Source organism: Rhinichthys klamathensis, unplaced genomic scaffold, assembly GCF_029890125.1.
Source record: "Rhinichthys klamathensis goyatoka isolate OS25496 unplaced genomic scaffold, OSU_Roscu_1.1 h1tg000064l_1, whole genome shotgun sequence".
Lineage (NCBI taxonomy): Eukaryota > Metazoa > Chordata > Actinopteri > Cypriniformes > Leuciscidae > Rhinichthys > Rhinichthys klamathensis.
This window is the reverse complement of record NW_026606607.1, coordinates 5,197,501-5,209,604: the sequence shown is the minus strand read 5'-3', so window position 1 is coordinate 5,209,604 and position 12,104 is coordinate 5,197,501. Positions and strand designations below refer to the sequence as shown.

Here is a 12,104-nt window from a genome sequence, read left to right as displayed (position 1 = left end):
TGTAACTTTGCAAGTTTGCAGAACTTTTTAATGATCAAACAGCAACAATACACTCTAAAGAGAATGTAAAAAAGCATAATATGTCTAAAGCAACTAAAAGCATAAATTTTTTTTTATTTTATTATTATTTTTTTAATAAAATATCTGTTCCAGTCGTGTATGAGTTTATTGCCTTCTTGGGGGAAAAAAACAAGTAAATGAGATTTGAACTACACCTTTAATATTATGCGCAGCCGCACACTGTCGTCTCCCTACTCTTAAAGCTGAAACATAAAGCAATTGTAACAAAAAAAAATCATAATTTTAACAGCCAGAAAAAAAGTAGCACGCTTTTGATTGCAGTTCTTGGAGAATGTCCCTTCCTGGTGAAAATGAGCCCCCTCTTTTTTTTTCTTTTTTTTCAAACAAGACAAAACTTGTACAGATCAGATGGGATTTGTAGAGCTGATCCTTGGTTTCATTGTGTTGTAATGCACTGCTCAGTAAATCTGGATTAACTTCATGTCATTCATACATCTGCATGGATCTCCTTCCCAGTGCAGCTCCAGGAGTAGATCCTGATATCAGTCCCTGAGGACGGTAGACATGAAGCTGCCTCAGACAGAGCCTCGGGGCCCATACACAGGCAACTGCAGCGGGACAGTTAACATGGATTTCAATGTTTTTATTGTTCATCAGCTGAAAATAGCTCTGAAAGTGATTCTAATCGCTATGCTGTTATCGTTGTATGGTGTGGCTATTCTCTTAGAATTAATCTCTCTTTTTTAAAAACTTTATGGTTATAGTTCTCGTTCTTGCTGTGAATGAGCCTTTAAGCGTGTGCACACTTCTTTCGGCTATGCTTTTGCTGTCTGAGACCAATTTTGGAGAGATTTCAATCATTATGAGGCATTGAGTCTTTGTTTGCATGATATTGGAGAATATTGAATCAATAACCTTTGAAATGAATCTTCCAGAATGTAATCAGGCATTGACCAAAAACATTTTTTTTTTAATGGGTTGTATCAAACAATCATTCTTTTATCATTCAGTTTCTATTAAAGTGGATGAATTAGTTTTTTTGCTGCTGGAGAAAATATGATGTATGATGGGCATGAACCGGTGAAATCCCCACCACTGCGCTAGTGCTGAGTTACTTCTCATCTCTTGAGCTTCACATCAGCCATGAAACCCCAGTTCCTCCCATCCAGGGATTTGCAGAGCCGTCTGGGTGACAGGAATGAACTTGGCAAGGCTGATGAGATTGAGATTGACAGCAGGCGTAAAGCAGGAGATGTTTTTGTGGCCTCTTGCATGGAGGAGAAAAAGAGCATTTCTAAAAGTTCATAAAGAGATGAACAGATTGAATTTAGGCTTTTATTCACATATAAACATTGATCAGCGACCATAAACCGAAGCTCAACCGACCCTGCTTGACCCTCGAGAACAAACCTCTTGCTGAAGCTCAAACGCGATGCGTAAAACGAGAATGAACCTCATTGGTTCTTGCTGAAGCGCAAACGTGATGCGTAACACGAGAATGAACCTCATTGGTTCTTGCTGAAGCTCAAACGTGATGCGTAACACGAGAATGAACCTCATTGGTTCTTGCTGAAGCTCAAAAGTGATGTGTAACACGAGAATGAACCTCATTGGTTCTTGCTGAAGCGCAAACCTGATGCGTAACACGAGAATGAACCTCATTGGTTCTTGCTGAAGCTCAAAAGTGATGCGTAACACGAGAATGAACCTCATTGGTTCTTGCTGAAGCGCAAAAGTGATGCGTAACACGAGAATGAACCTCATTGGTTCTTGCTGAAGCGCAAACGTGCTGCGTAACACGAGAATGATCCTCATTGGTTCTTGCTGAAGCTCAAACGTGATGCGTAACACGAGAATGAACCTCATTGGTTCTTGCTGAAGCTCAAACGTGATGCGTGACACGAGAATGAACCTCATTGGTTCTTGCTGAAGCTCAAACGTGATGCGTAACACGAGAATGAACCTCATTGGTTCTTGCTGAAGCTCAAAAGTGATGTGTAACACGAGAATGAACCTCATTGGTTCTTGCTGAAGCGCAAACGTGATGCGTAACACGAGAATGAACCTCATTGGTTCTTGCTGAAGCTCAAAAGTGATGCGTAACACGAGAATGAACCTCATTGGTTCTTGCTGAAGCGCAAAAGTGATGCGTAACACGAGAATGAACCTCATTGGTTCTTGCTGAAGCGCAAACGTGCTGCGTAACACGAGAATGATCCTCATTGGTTCTTGCTGAAGCTCAAACGTGATGCGTAACACGAGAATGAACCTCATTGGTTCTTGCTGAAGCTCAAACGTGATGCGTAACACGAGAATGAACCTCATTGGTTCTTGCTGAAGCTCAAAAGTGATGCGTAACACGAGAATGAACCTCATTGGTTCTTGCTGAAGCGCAAAAGTGATGCGTAACACGAGAATGAACCTCATTGGTTCTTGCACGTCTAGCAAACATGCTTGAGCTTCCGTTTACCACAACTGATGTGTGTTAATGAATGTTATATGTGAATACAAGTTTCACTCAATTACTAAGTTACTTAAACTCAATCTGTTCATCATATAAAGCGATCGAGTCTCTTCAGAAAATTTGGACTAAACCACTCGATTCATAAGGATTCGTTTTACGATCTCTTTATGAACTTGTTGACGTGTCGAACTCAAAGTGGTAGTTGTGATATAAATTGATGCTTACATTGATCAGCCCGTACTGCGATGTACATTGTTTCCAAAAAAGCTTGTGTCGGCATAGTTGGGCAGAGCATCAGGTTCTCCTGTCGTCTGGAGTTCAGGAAGCTCTTTTACAAGAAAACCAAAGTAACTGCTTGATTCTGCAGCAAATCATCTTCGCAGAACAGCAGAATGAATAAAAATGATACGGCCATTGTGGGAAAAAACTGTCATACGGAAGTGAGTGGCCACTGGCCGTCCATCTAGTCTAGTCCTGGATGTCCTCTTCATGTGGCTTTGCTCTTCTTGAGTGTGAACATGCACATTTGTCAGTGACTGCAGGGGAGATGTTGACAGCAGTGGGCACTGATGCCAGGCAGACTCTAGGGCTTCATGCCAGCCTGTGCTGTCCAATGAGCCGTGCCCGAGACAGGCCACAGCTGGTGCTGTTAACTGGGCTAGAGCCGTAATTCAGGTCAGAAACACTCATTGACCTAATTAAATATTTTACAGAATTGATTAAGAATAATTATGAGCTTTTGGCTCATATCTTTTATATCCTTAATGCCGTTGCTAAAACCTTTATAGAATGTAAAATACCACATAGGGCCTCTGTAAGCATGTACCATAAATGTTACATTTAATCACTATTTTGAACTGATTGATTGAAAAGGACAAACTGACATTCACTTTTTGAGATTTAAAGTTGACTTTCAGTGTTTTTAGAGCCAGGCCATTGGATATAATTTAAACTAAGAAATAATGCCCGTATTCACAGACAAGGCTTAAAGGGATAGTTCACTTTGAAATACATTTTTGGTATGTTTTAGCTTAGCTCAAGGGCATCCAAGATGTAGGTGTCTTTGTTTCCGCAGTAGTTTCAATTTTGATATTTTTAGGTCAAACCGTTCTTGTCTGTCAGTCATATAATGCAGGTCTATGGTAACTTCCTCAAAGAGCATGCACAGAGAAGTCCAAATTAAACATGATTTAATGACTCGTAAATGTAAGTACACATTGATGGCCTAAGACACGAAACGAGCGGTTTGTGTGAGAAAACTAACAGTATTTATATCGTTTTTACCTCTTGTAACGCACAGACCGAAGCGCCCGTGCCCTCAGATCACTTGGACGTGGCTGTGTTTACAAGAGGTAAAAATGAAATAAATACTGTTCGTTTTCTCACACAAACCGCTCGTTTCGTGTCTTAGGCCATCAATGTGTACTTACATTTACGAGTCATTAAATCATGTTTAATTTGGACTTCTCTGTGCATGCTCTTTGAGGAAGTTACCATAGACCTGCATTATATGACTGACAGACAAGAACGGTTTGACCTAAAAATATCAAAATTGAAACTACTCCGGAAACAAAGACACCTACATCTTGGATGCCCTTGAGCTAAGCTAAAACATACCAAAAATTAATTTCAAAGTGAACTATCCCTTTAAGCCTAGTCCCATTTCCTATTATTGTTACAAAATGTAATATAATATTAAACTGTTAAAGTTTAATGATTTTGTTTTATTATTTATATTTAATTAAACTATTAAAAAAGGAATCCAGAAAAAAAAATGAAATTGGAAAATAATGAAATAAAACTGATTTCATAGGGCCCTAACATGTAGTTTTTTTTGCACATGCTTGAAGGATGTTCTACATACGGATGTGTACATGCTCTAGTGTGCTTGGTAAGTGTGTGTTAGAAGCTGTTTCCTCAGTGTGAGGAAGTCATGGGGTGTTCAGACCTCCTCCTCTTCACAATATACTGAGGGTGGGTCACTGGAAAAGAGGAAATGACTCAATCCCATTGAAAACTGTTGTTACACATGTTCTGCCATGAGTGTGCACTTTTTTTTTCTTCTTCAATAAAACACATTAATATTACAGTGTATGTATCCAGCTACCCATAAACCTCTCTGAAACCGGCAGCACATTCACTGTTCTCTGGTCTCCTCTCCACTTTTTCATCCAGATCCACCTTTCTCTCCCACAAAGCTCCATCTTTTATTAATCAGTCTTTCCTCTGCACCTCAGAGCGCTTCATACGTCTCGCAGTCGAGGCTTATTTGAGATTCAAGTGGCTCTTCCGCATAAAAAAGACACTGCTTCAAAAGACTTAAAACACAATACAGCTGCCTGCTCACGTGGCCGTCTCTGAAACGGTTATTTCACTGACACGATTATGTTCAGTTTCGCAAATCTCAAACGCTGCAGTAAGTGATGATGATAATGATGATGATGATGATGTCTTTAGTATTGGCTGTTGTGGTTTTAGAGGCTATGAACTCTGGGTTCCTTGTTTCCTGGTCGGGGTGTGCCACAATGCTAGTTTCCTCTGATGACATCGTGTGTGTGTGTGTGTGTGTGTGCGCGTGCATCCGTCTGAAAGTCAGGGCGGGAATCTGTGCAGAAAGGAAGTTTCTTAAATTAAAAAATAAATGTTTACATAAATTAAATAATTAAATAAAACAACTTATTAAATACTTAAAAAAATAGTATTAATATAAAATGTAAATTAAATGTATAATAAAAAAAATTACTTCAAGTCTGTGTCTTGATGACGACTAGAATTGATGGCTGGCAACAATACAATAAAATAAAATATATTTTACAATAAATGTTATAAACATTACTATAATATAAATGTTAATATAAATATAAGAACAAATATAGTATGTATATTGTTACTGTAAAATTAAATTAAAATGATTAAGGGTTTTAGTCCCTCATTCAGAAATAGTGCACAAATGGTCCATGGCTCCCATGATCATAAATCTGCCCCCTAGTGTTGGTATAATGGCATAGCAGAGTAAAAACATATGTGCAGTGCTATTATCTTTGCCGCATGCAGTATTTACATTTTTTGTCAATTGCCAAAATATGCCGTTTACTAGCAGAGTATGCTAGTATTCCATTCTAAACAAGTGTTTTATTGTTATTAAATAAAACTATTACAAATCATCTTGCTTAATTGAAAAAAAAAGCTGTATAATTATACTGTATAAGTATAGCATAAATATTAGAACGGAAAGTGAAATAAAATAAGTTGAAGTACTAAAATGACTTAAAATTGAAATGAAATAAAAACTGAAATGAAATTAAAAAAAGATATTTACAAAAATATAGCACAACTAAAATAAAACGTGAACAAAAAAAATAAAAGCTAACTCCAAAATATTAATAAATACTGTAATAGTATATAAATGACACTGTTCTGAACAGTCAGTATTTTGCTACATCCAATTATTTTATATGTCGCCATTTTTCAAGGCTGTGTGTATACAAATAAATACTGTGGCTTGCCTGACTAAATGTTTCCCGATTTTGCTTATTCTAGTAATACTCAAATAGCAACTCTAGCCTCAGTTTTGAATAACAAATAGTCTTTCTTTTTTTCTCTCCTCAGAGCTCAACATGGAGTACAATCCTTCGGACCACCCGCGCGCCAGCACCATCTTTCTCAGCAAGTCTCAAACAGACGGTGAGAGAGACTCACATGAGTGGGACAGTCTCCCCTTAAGACTGGATGCTGGAAGGGAACGTTAATTAAAACGAATCCACGGTCAGGATTGCTTCAGTCGGATCCAAGCGAAGCGCACAGATGCCCCTAACTTAGTCAGACCAAACATTCCCTCAGAGAAAACTTTCAATAATAGTTTGATTTAACACGATCCCCCTGGGTGATGATGCTTTATTAACTGTCAGCTCTTCCCAGTGGGTGATATTTCTACCCAGGCGAATGTTATGATATTCTCCTTGTTTCTCAGGGAATTATTAGCGAGATGTTTTGTGACTCTGGTCTATCAGACGCCTCGTGGTTCCAGTGCCAAAACACAATTAGTGGCGTATGAACTGTGAAGTCAGGGACAAGTAAATGCCAGCCTTGTTATCCATGCTCAGATTTAATTTAGAAACCTTCTTGTTTTTCAGTTCTTTTACCCAACAAGAAAGGTACGTTTGATCTCAGCGTGTTTGTTAGTCTGCTGCTGTGTTGTGCTAAAGCTTTATAGACTCAGAATGTCTGTATTGGTTTCATGCTGTAAGCTGCTTTTTTTGTTCAGGAAGCTACTTTTCATAAGCAACAAGCTACTCAGTGGAACCGCAGTGAAGCTATACCCTTGTAGTTAGCTACAAGCTAACACAAAGTAGCTAACTACATTAAAGCTGCTTAATGGGGCAACAGCTTTTCAGATTAATGTCATTTTTTTTTAATCACAGCAGCATTAAACGCATTAATTTACACTCAATTTAGTGCCATTAAGGGGTTATGCATGTTGACAGTGTTACTTCTGTCCTGTTTGTCTGGCTGCGCAGCTGTTTGTGTAGATTTGTGTATGCTATGCTGTCATCTGTAGGCCTCTAGTGCTGTAGTTTATATGAATATTCACTATATAGATGAACTAATCTGAGAAATAGTCATTAGTCATAAACCCTATTCGGACGGGATTACATTTTTACAAGGGTATATGGAGTAATGTAATTTTACCACAGGAAGTCTGTAATATTAATGGCCAATTCGCACGGGATAAGAAGATATCTCAGTAAAGCCAGCAGAAGGGGGAGGGGTAACTCGATTTGCGCATCGCCATCAACCTCCTGTCGTCATGTGTGTATTACGTTGCTTCCTGATATCACGTGGGCAAACACATATAACCTATATTTTATTTATATATATAAAACAGTTATGTCCGGTCGAACGATGTATTAATTAGCTTCAGATTGAATTGTGTTGGTAATAGGCACTTACCTAACGCTAAAAGATGTTTCGTGCAAGTGCTTTCGATCTTCTTTCTGATCTGAATGGTATGTGGAAAAGAGTTTTGAATATGAAGAGCCACAAAAACTGGCTCTTCATTTTCACCTGCAGTCTCTCAAAAACATGGGTCGGGTTTTAACATATCGCCTGTCAGTCAAAATAACTGGCCCCGCCTACAGATATAATAGAGGTTGCTGAAAATGAAATCATGATTTCACGATGTCAAATAATTTTAAAGCGAATCATCTGGTTGCTAAAGAACAGTTATCTTAAGGTAAAGATGTCTTTCGTTGTTGCATTTAAACAGTTAAACACACTACTGTACCAGACACACCACACCGACATCAAAGAACTAGCAGCGAATGTGATGTCACCGGGGGTTGGCCAATTCTGGAATCGGATACTTGTTATAGAATAAACATTTAGATTACCTCTTATCGATTCCTTTCTGTCCATTAAATATAATTTTTAACCATTCAAGAAGACTTGCGCGCTCAGAAAGCCGCCTCTAATGCTGAATACTGCGGGATACTGAACAGAGTTCAAAATATTCTCGTAAACACAGTCGGTTATGCCTTAAGTGAACGTAAACAGTTGACAAAATAAACGCATAACAATATATTGGATCTGTGCAGCTCGTAAAAACATTTAGGTGAGATAAATGTAATAAAAAAAATTGTCTAAAAATTGCCCATTGGGCATTTAGCTCATTGGAAAAGGATGGAAAACGCCCTTCATTTTGTTTGCGCTAATAAATGCTGCTGCCTGCCAGCTGCAATCACCAATAAAACCTTGTTCCATATATCTATATCGTCATTAATAACATTATGGCAAATATTCTTGAAATAACGTGATATAATTTTGAGGCTAAATCGCCCACCCCTAGTGTTCACGCATAAATCAAATGGAGTATACTTTGAAAGGCTATGGCTGCGTCCCAAATCGCATACTCTCTTGACTAGGTACTTATTTTGAATAAGTAATTACTTCACGACTGCTATAAAAGTATTTTCTGTATAGTATTAATCAGAGGTGGGAGTAAGTCACTAAATGCAAGCCTCAAGTCAAGTCCAAGTCTTAACATTGCAAGTCAAAGTCAAGTCAAGTCATTCTGTTGTAAGGGTCAAGTCAACTCAAGTCAAGTCATACTCTTTGTCAAGTCAAGTCGCAACTTAGTCATCAAGTCATACCAAGTCGCACACAGGCTAGTTTTACACATTTTTTTAACTCTGGGACTTTTATTACTTATTTAGACACAGAGGGCTGATGGGTTACAAAAATAAAAAAAAATTAACTTGTGTGTAATAAATAAATTAGCATTAAGAAGCACATTAAATGCTCTAAAATAAAAATAAATTAAATGAACACAAGTAAACAAGAATTAATACAACTTTTCCCATCTTGTAAAAAAAAAGATATTGCATTCTAAATTAGTACTGTATGACAAAGTTTGTATGTTCTTACTCTAAACATCCAGGTGATTTGATCCCATAACACAAAATATTATATGGAAATTTTAAGAAAACAAATCTAATAATTTAAATGATTTAAACCCGATTTTTTTAATACGTGGGTCGTTATAACTGACGTTCTCAACTACTTTCTTTATTACTTTCTCCCGCCCGCAACATTTATGTTTTATCCCGCTCCCGCCCGCAAAAATACTTTTTTTCTGTAGCCTACCTACAAATACTTTCAAGTTAGCCTACGTGTCGCCACCATACACATGAGCATAAATGCTCCTGATAAATTATTTGTTATTAAAGCATTAACACACAAACCACTGTTAGACATAAAAGCAAGCAGCTCCTGCGTACATGGTTTCGCATGACTGCGCGCCCTAATTCCTAAAAAGCTGACATCAGTTCATCGCGATCTCTCACATCTCTGTTATTATCAATGAAGCTTTCATAATATATAGCTACACTTTGTTTGTTATAATTCGAGGATTTGCCAGCATACAGAATTCAGCACTGAACAAAAAGTCTGTTTTGAGCGGTGAGGGAAGTCTATCGTAAATGCTTCTGATTGGCCATTGCGTTCCTAGAAATCAACACATATGTCTGTGATTGGCTACATCGCTCAACGCTGCAAACATGTTATAAATAGAAACATCTGGCCTGTAAATCGTTTCTATTTTGTTTTAGTTGTTCTTATTGCTTTTCTGCAACAGATGAATACAAATTTATTCGTTTTCATGTTTTATTCATAGATATTTCTAGTTTGCGGGAGTCCCGCGAATCGTTTTATTCTCCCTCAACCCGCACACACAGAGTGAGTGCATTACCGCCCGCGCTCCCTCTTATGACGAATAAAAAATACAAAATAATTGAATTTTTTTTTCCACAAGTCATTTCAAGTAAATAGGCACAAGTCCGAGTCAAGTCTAAAGTCACAAGGAGCAAGTCTAAAGTCAAGTCGAGTCTTTCAGAGATCTAGTCAAGTAAGTCTCAAGTCCAGAAAATTGCGACTCGAGTCTGACTCGAGTCAAGTCATATGACTCGAGTCTCCCACCTCTGGTTTTAATGTAATCTGGATGTACTACATTCACCATGTTGTGATTATCATGTGACCTTCCAGCGTCAGGTGCGTCGCTTCACCTTCGTTCGCAAATCCTCTCCCGTGGCCTCATGGGATAGTAAAGTATCCATCGTATGCACACTTTAGAATCTCGCCGGAAGAAGTAGATCATCCGGGTACAAAACTGAAGTCTACTTGGGGCTTAATTTGGCAGTCCTTGGCTAGAATAAGCTCCAAAGTGGACCAGACTTCATGCTGATGCTCAAAAATAAGTCTATGAAGCCAACCAGCTTTTCTTTTGTCTCTTCTTTTTTTGAGAAGTTGAATTACAACACATTTCATTTTCTTTTTCATTTCTCTGCCCCCCGAATTGTTTATAATGAAATGCAGACCAAGACCTTAGATTGTTAGATACTTCCCTGTAACTGACATCACAGTAATTGTGGCCCTTGTCTTTTTGTCTTACTCTAAATAACTGTATCGACTGTTGTGTTAGTGTTGGTAATTATGCGTTTCTCTTTACAGTTCGGGAAAAACGGAAAAGTCTGTACGTCAACCATGTAAGTAGCAGCAGATGACATCAGTGGTTGTGTGTCTTCTGGTAGTGCGATTCTCATAATGCTTGTGTGTGTGTCTGCAATGAAGATATTTCCCCAAGTGTCACAAACACTCACATAACTAACCGAATCCAACAGTCAACCACCACATGAGAATGCTCAAACCAATATTGCATGAGTCTCTGGGCTTGTGTTGCATCAGTAACTGCATTTCTTTGCCGTTCGATGCTTTAATTCTATATAAATGATTTAATAAGCACGGCTTGATTATATTCATTTCATTACCGCATGCTCTTCATACTAAATTTGCTATGACTAGCTTATGCTTTGTTCCTATTTTAATGTCTTTTACTTGCTTTGCAAGTTAACACACATTGCGGAGTCAAAGGTAAATATTTGCTCATTGCTCTATTCATTTTCCTGTGATAATGTATCTGTTTTTACATTTTAATGATTTATTTGCATTATTAATGTTGCTTATCAGTTTGATATCTTGCTAAACATTTTCTAGTAAGTTGCATAATACATGACTATGTTTGTGTTGTACTGGATTGGGAATCTTACCCACACTAATGCACACATTAAGTGAGAACCACTCGGGTATGAATGAGATGATAATGGCTTCTGTGGGGCGGCAGGTGGCCTGTTTTGCAGCCTGATTGCTGAAAGTGTGTGCGTTTGAGAATAACTGATGTTTTACCTTGTCTTTCAGCAACATCCGTCTGGTCCAATGAGACGCAAGTACAGCTCCTGTTCGACGATCTTCCTGGATGACAGCACCGTCAGCCAACCCAACCTCAAATACACCATCAAATGGTACTCGAATCCTCCGTGTAACAGTTATTGAGCTGTGCACGATTGGTATATCTAACGCCCCTGTCTACATCTGTTTTGGTCGATCGGATCACAAGTAGACGAGGGGGACACATACCCGTTTACACCTGGTGCTTTAATCCGTGCCTTTTGTCCACTTTCAACCACTTCTGTCCTGATTTCTTCAAGGGGAGGGTCTATGGGAGGGTAAATCTATGGCCTTTTTCGGATATTTCGATCTAATGGATGAAATAAGCTCGCGAAATTTACATATGAACGCTCCTGGAGACGACGGAGAAACATACTGAGAGCAGCAGCTTTCATTTCTGCTCTGACCACGGCGAACACTCAAAGCGTTTTAGACCCCGTTTACACCTGTATTTAGCGTCGCCCACTTGTGATCCGATCGACAAAAACACATCTTAATTTCAGGTGTAAACAGGGACTAAATGAGCTGAAACGGTATTAAAAAAATTCCTTTGAGGATGTGGAAAGAGAATTTTGAAAGAAAAAGCTTTGGAATTTGGGCTTAACAACTTCTTAGGTTGTATTGTTGTTAAACAATAACCATTGGTATAATGAGTGAGTTTGACATCTGAGCTGATTCGATAAGTTGAGTTGTCTGATTCAAACCAGTGACTCGTCTTTTTGATTCCATATAATTTGCCTGTCTGATCATATTCAATGTCACTTTATGGATTTAATAGGTTTAGGTATGCACCATTAAAGTTCTGATCAATAATAAGCCAATAATTAATTTCATTTTATGG

At 38.2% G+C, this 12,104-nt stretch overlaps 1 protein-coding gene across 4 annotated transcripts in view; it reads left to right on the top strand.

The window, feature by feature from the left end:
• ccny (cyclin Y) overlaps positions 1–12,104 on the top strand; it is a 58,912-nt gene that overhangs the window by 33,942 nt on the left and 12,866 nt on the right. Inside the window, exons 2-6 of one of the 4 annotated variants that reach the window (XM_056249933.1) lie at positions 6,095–6,169; positions 6,619–6,639; positions 10,490–10,524; positions 10,886–10,909; positions 11,234–11,337. In XM_056249933.1, the coding sequence (XP_056105908.1) occupies positions 6,095–6,169; positions 6,619–6,639; positions 10,490–10,524; positions 10,886–10,909; positions 11,234–11,337 (259 nt within the window). The remainder of the gene's footprint in view (positions 1–6,094; positions 6,170–6,618; positions 6,640–10,489; positions 10,525–10,885; positions 10,910–11,233; positions 11,338–12,104) is intronic. The other 3 variants (XM_056249934.1, XM_056249935.1, XM_056249936.1) reach the window with 3 other exon arrangements.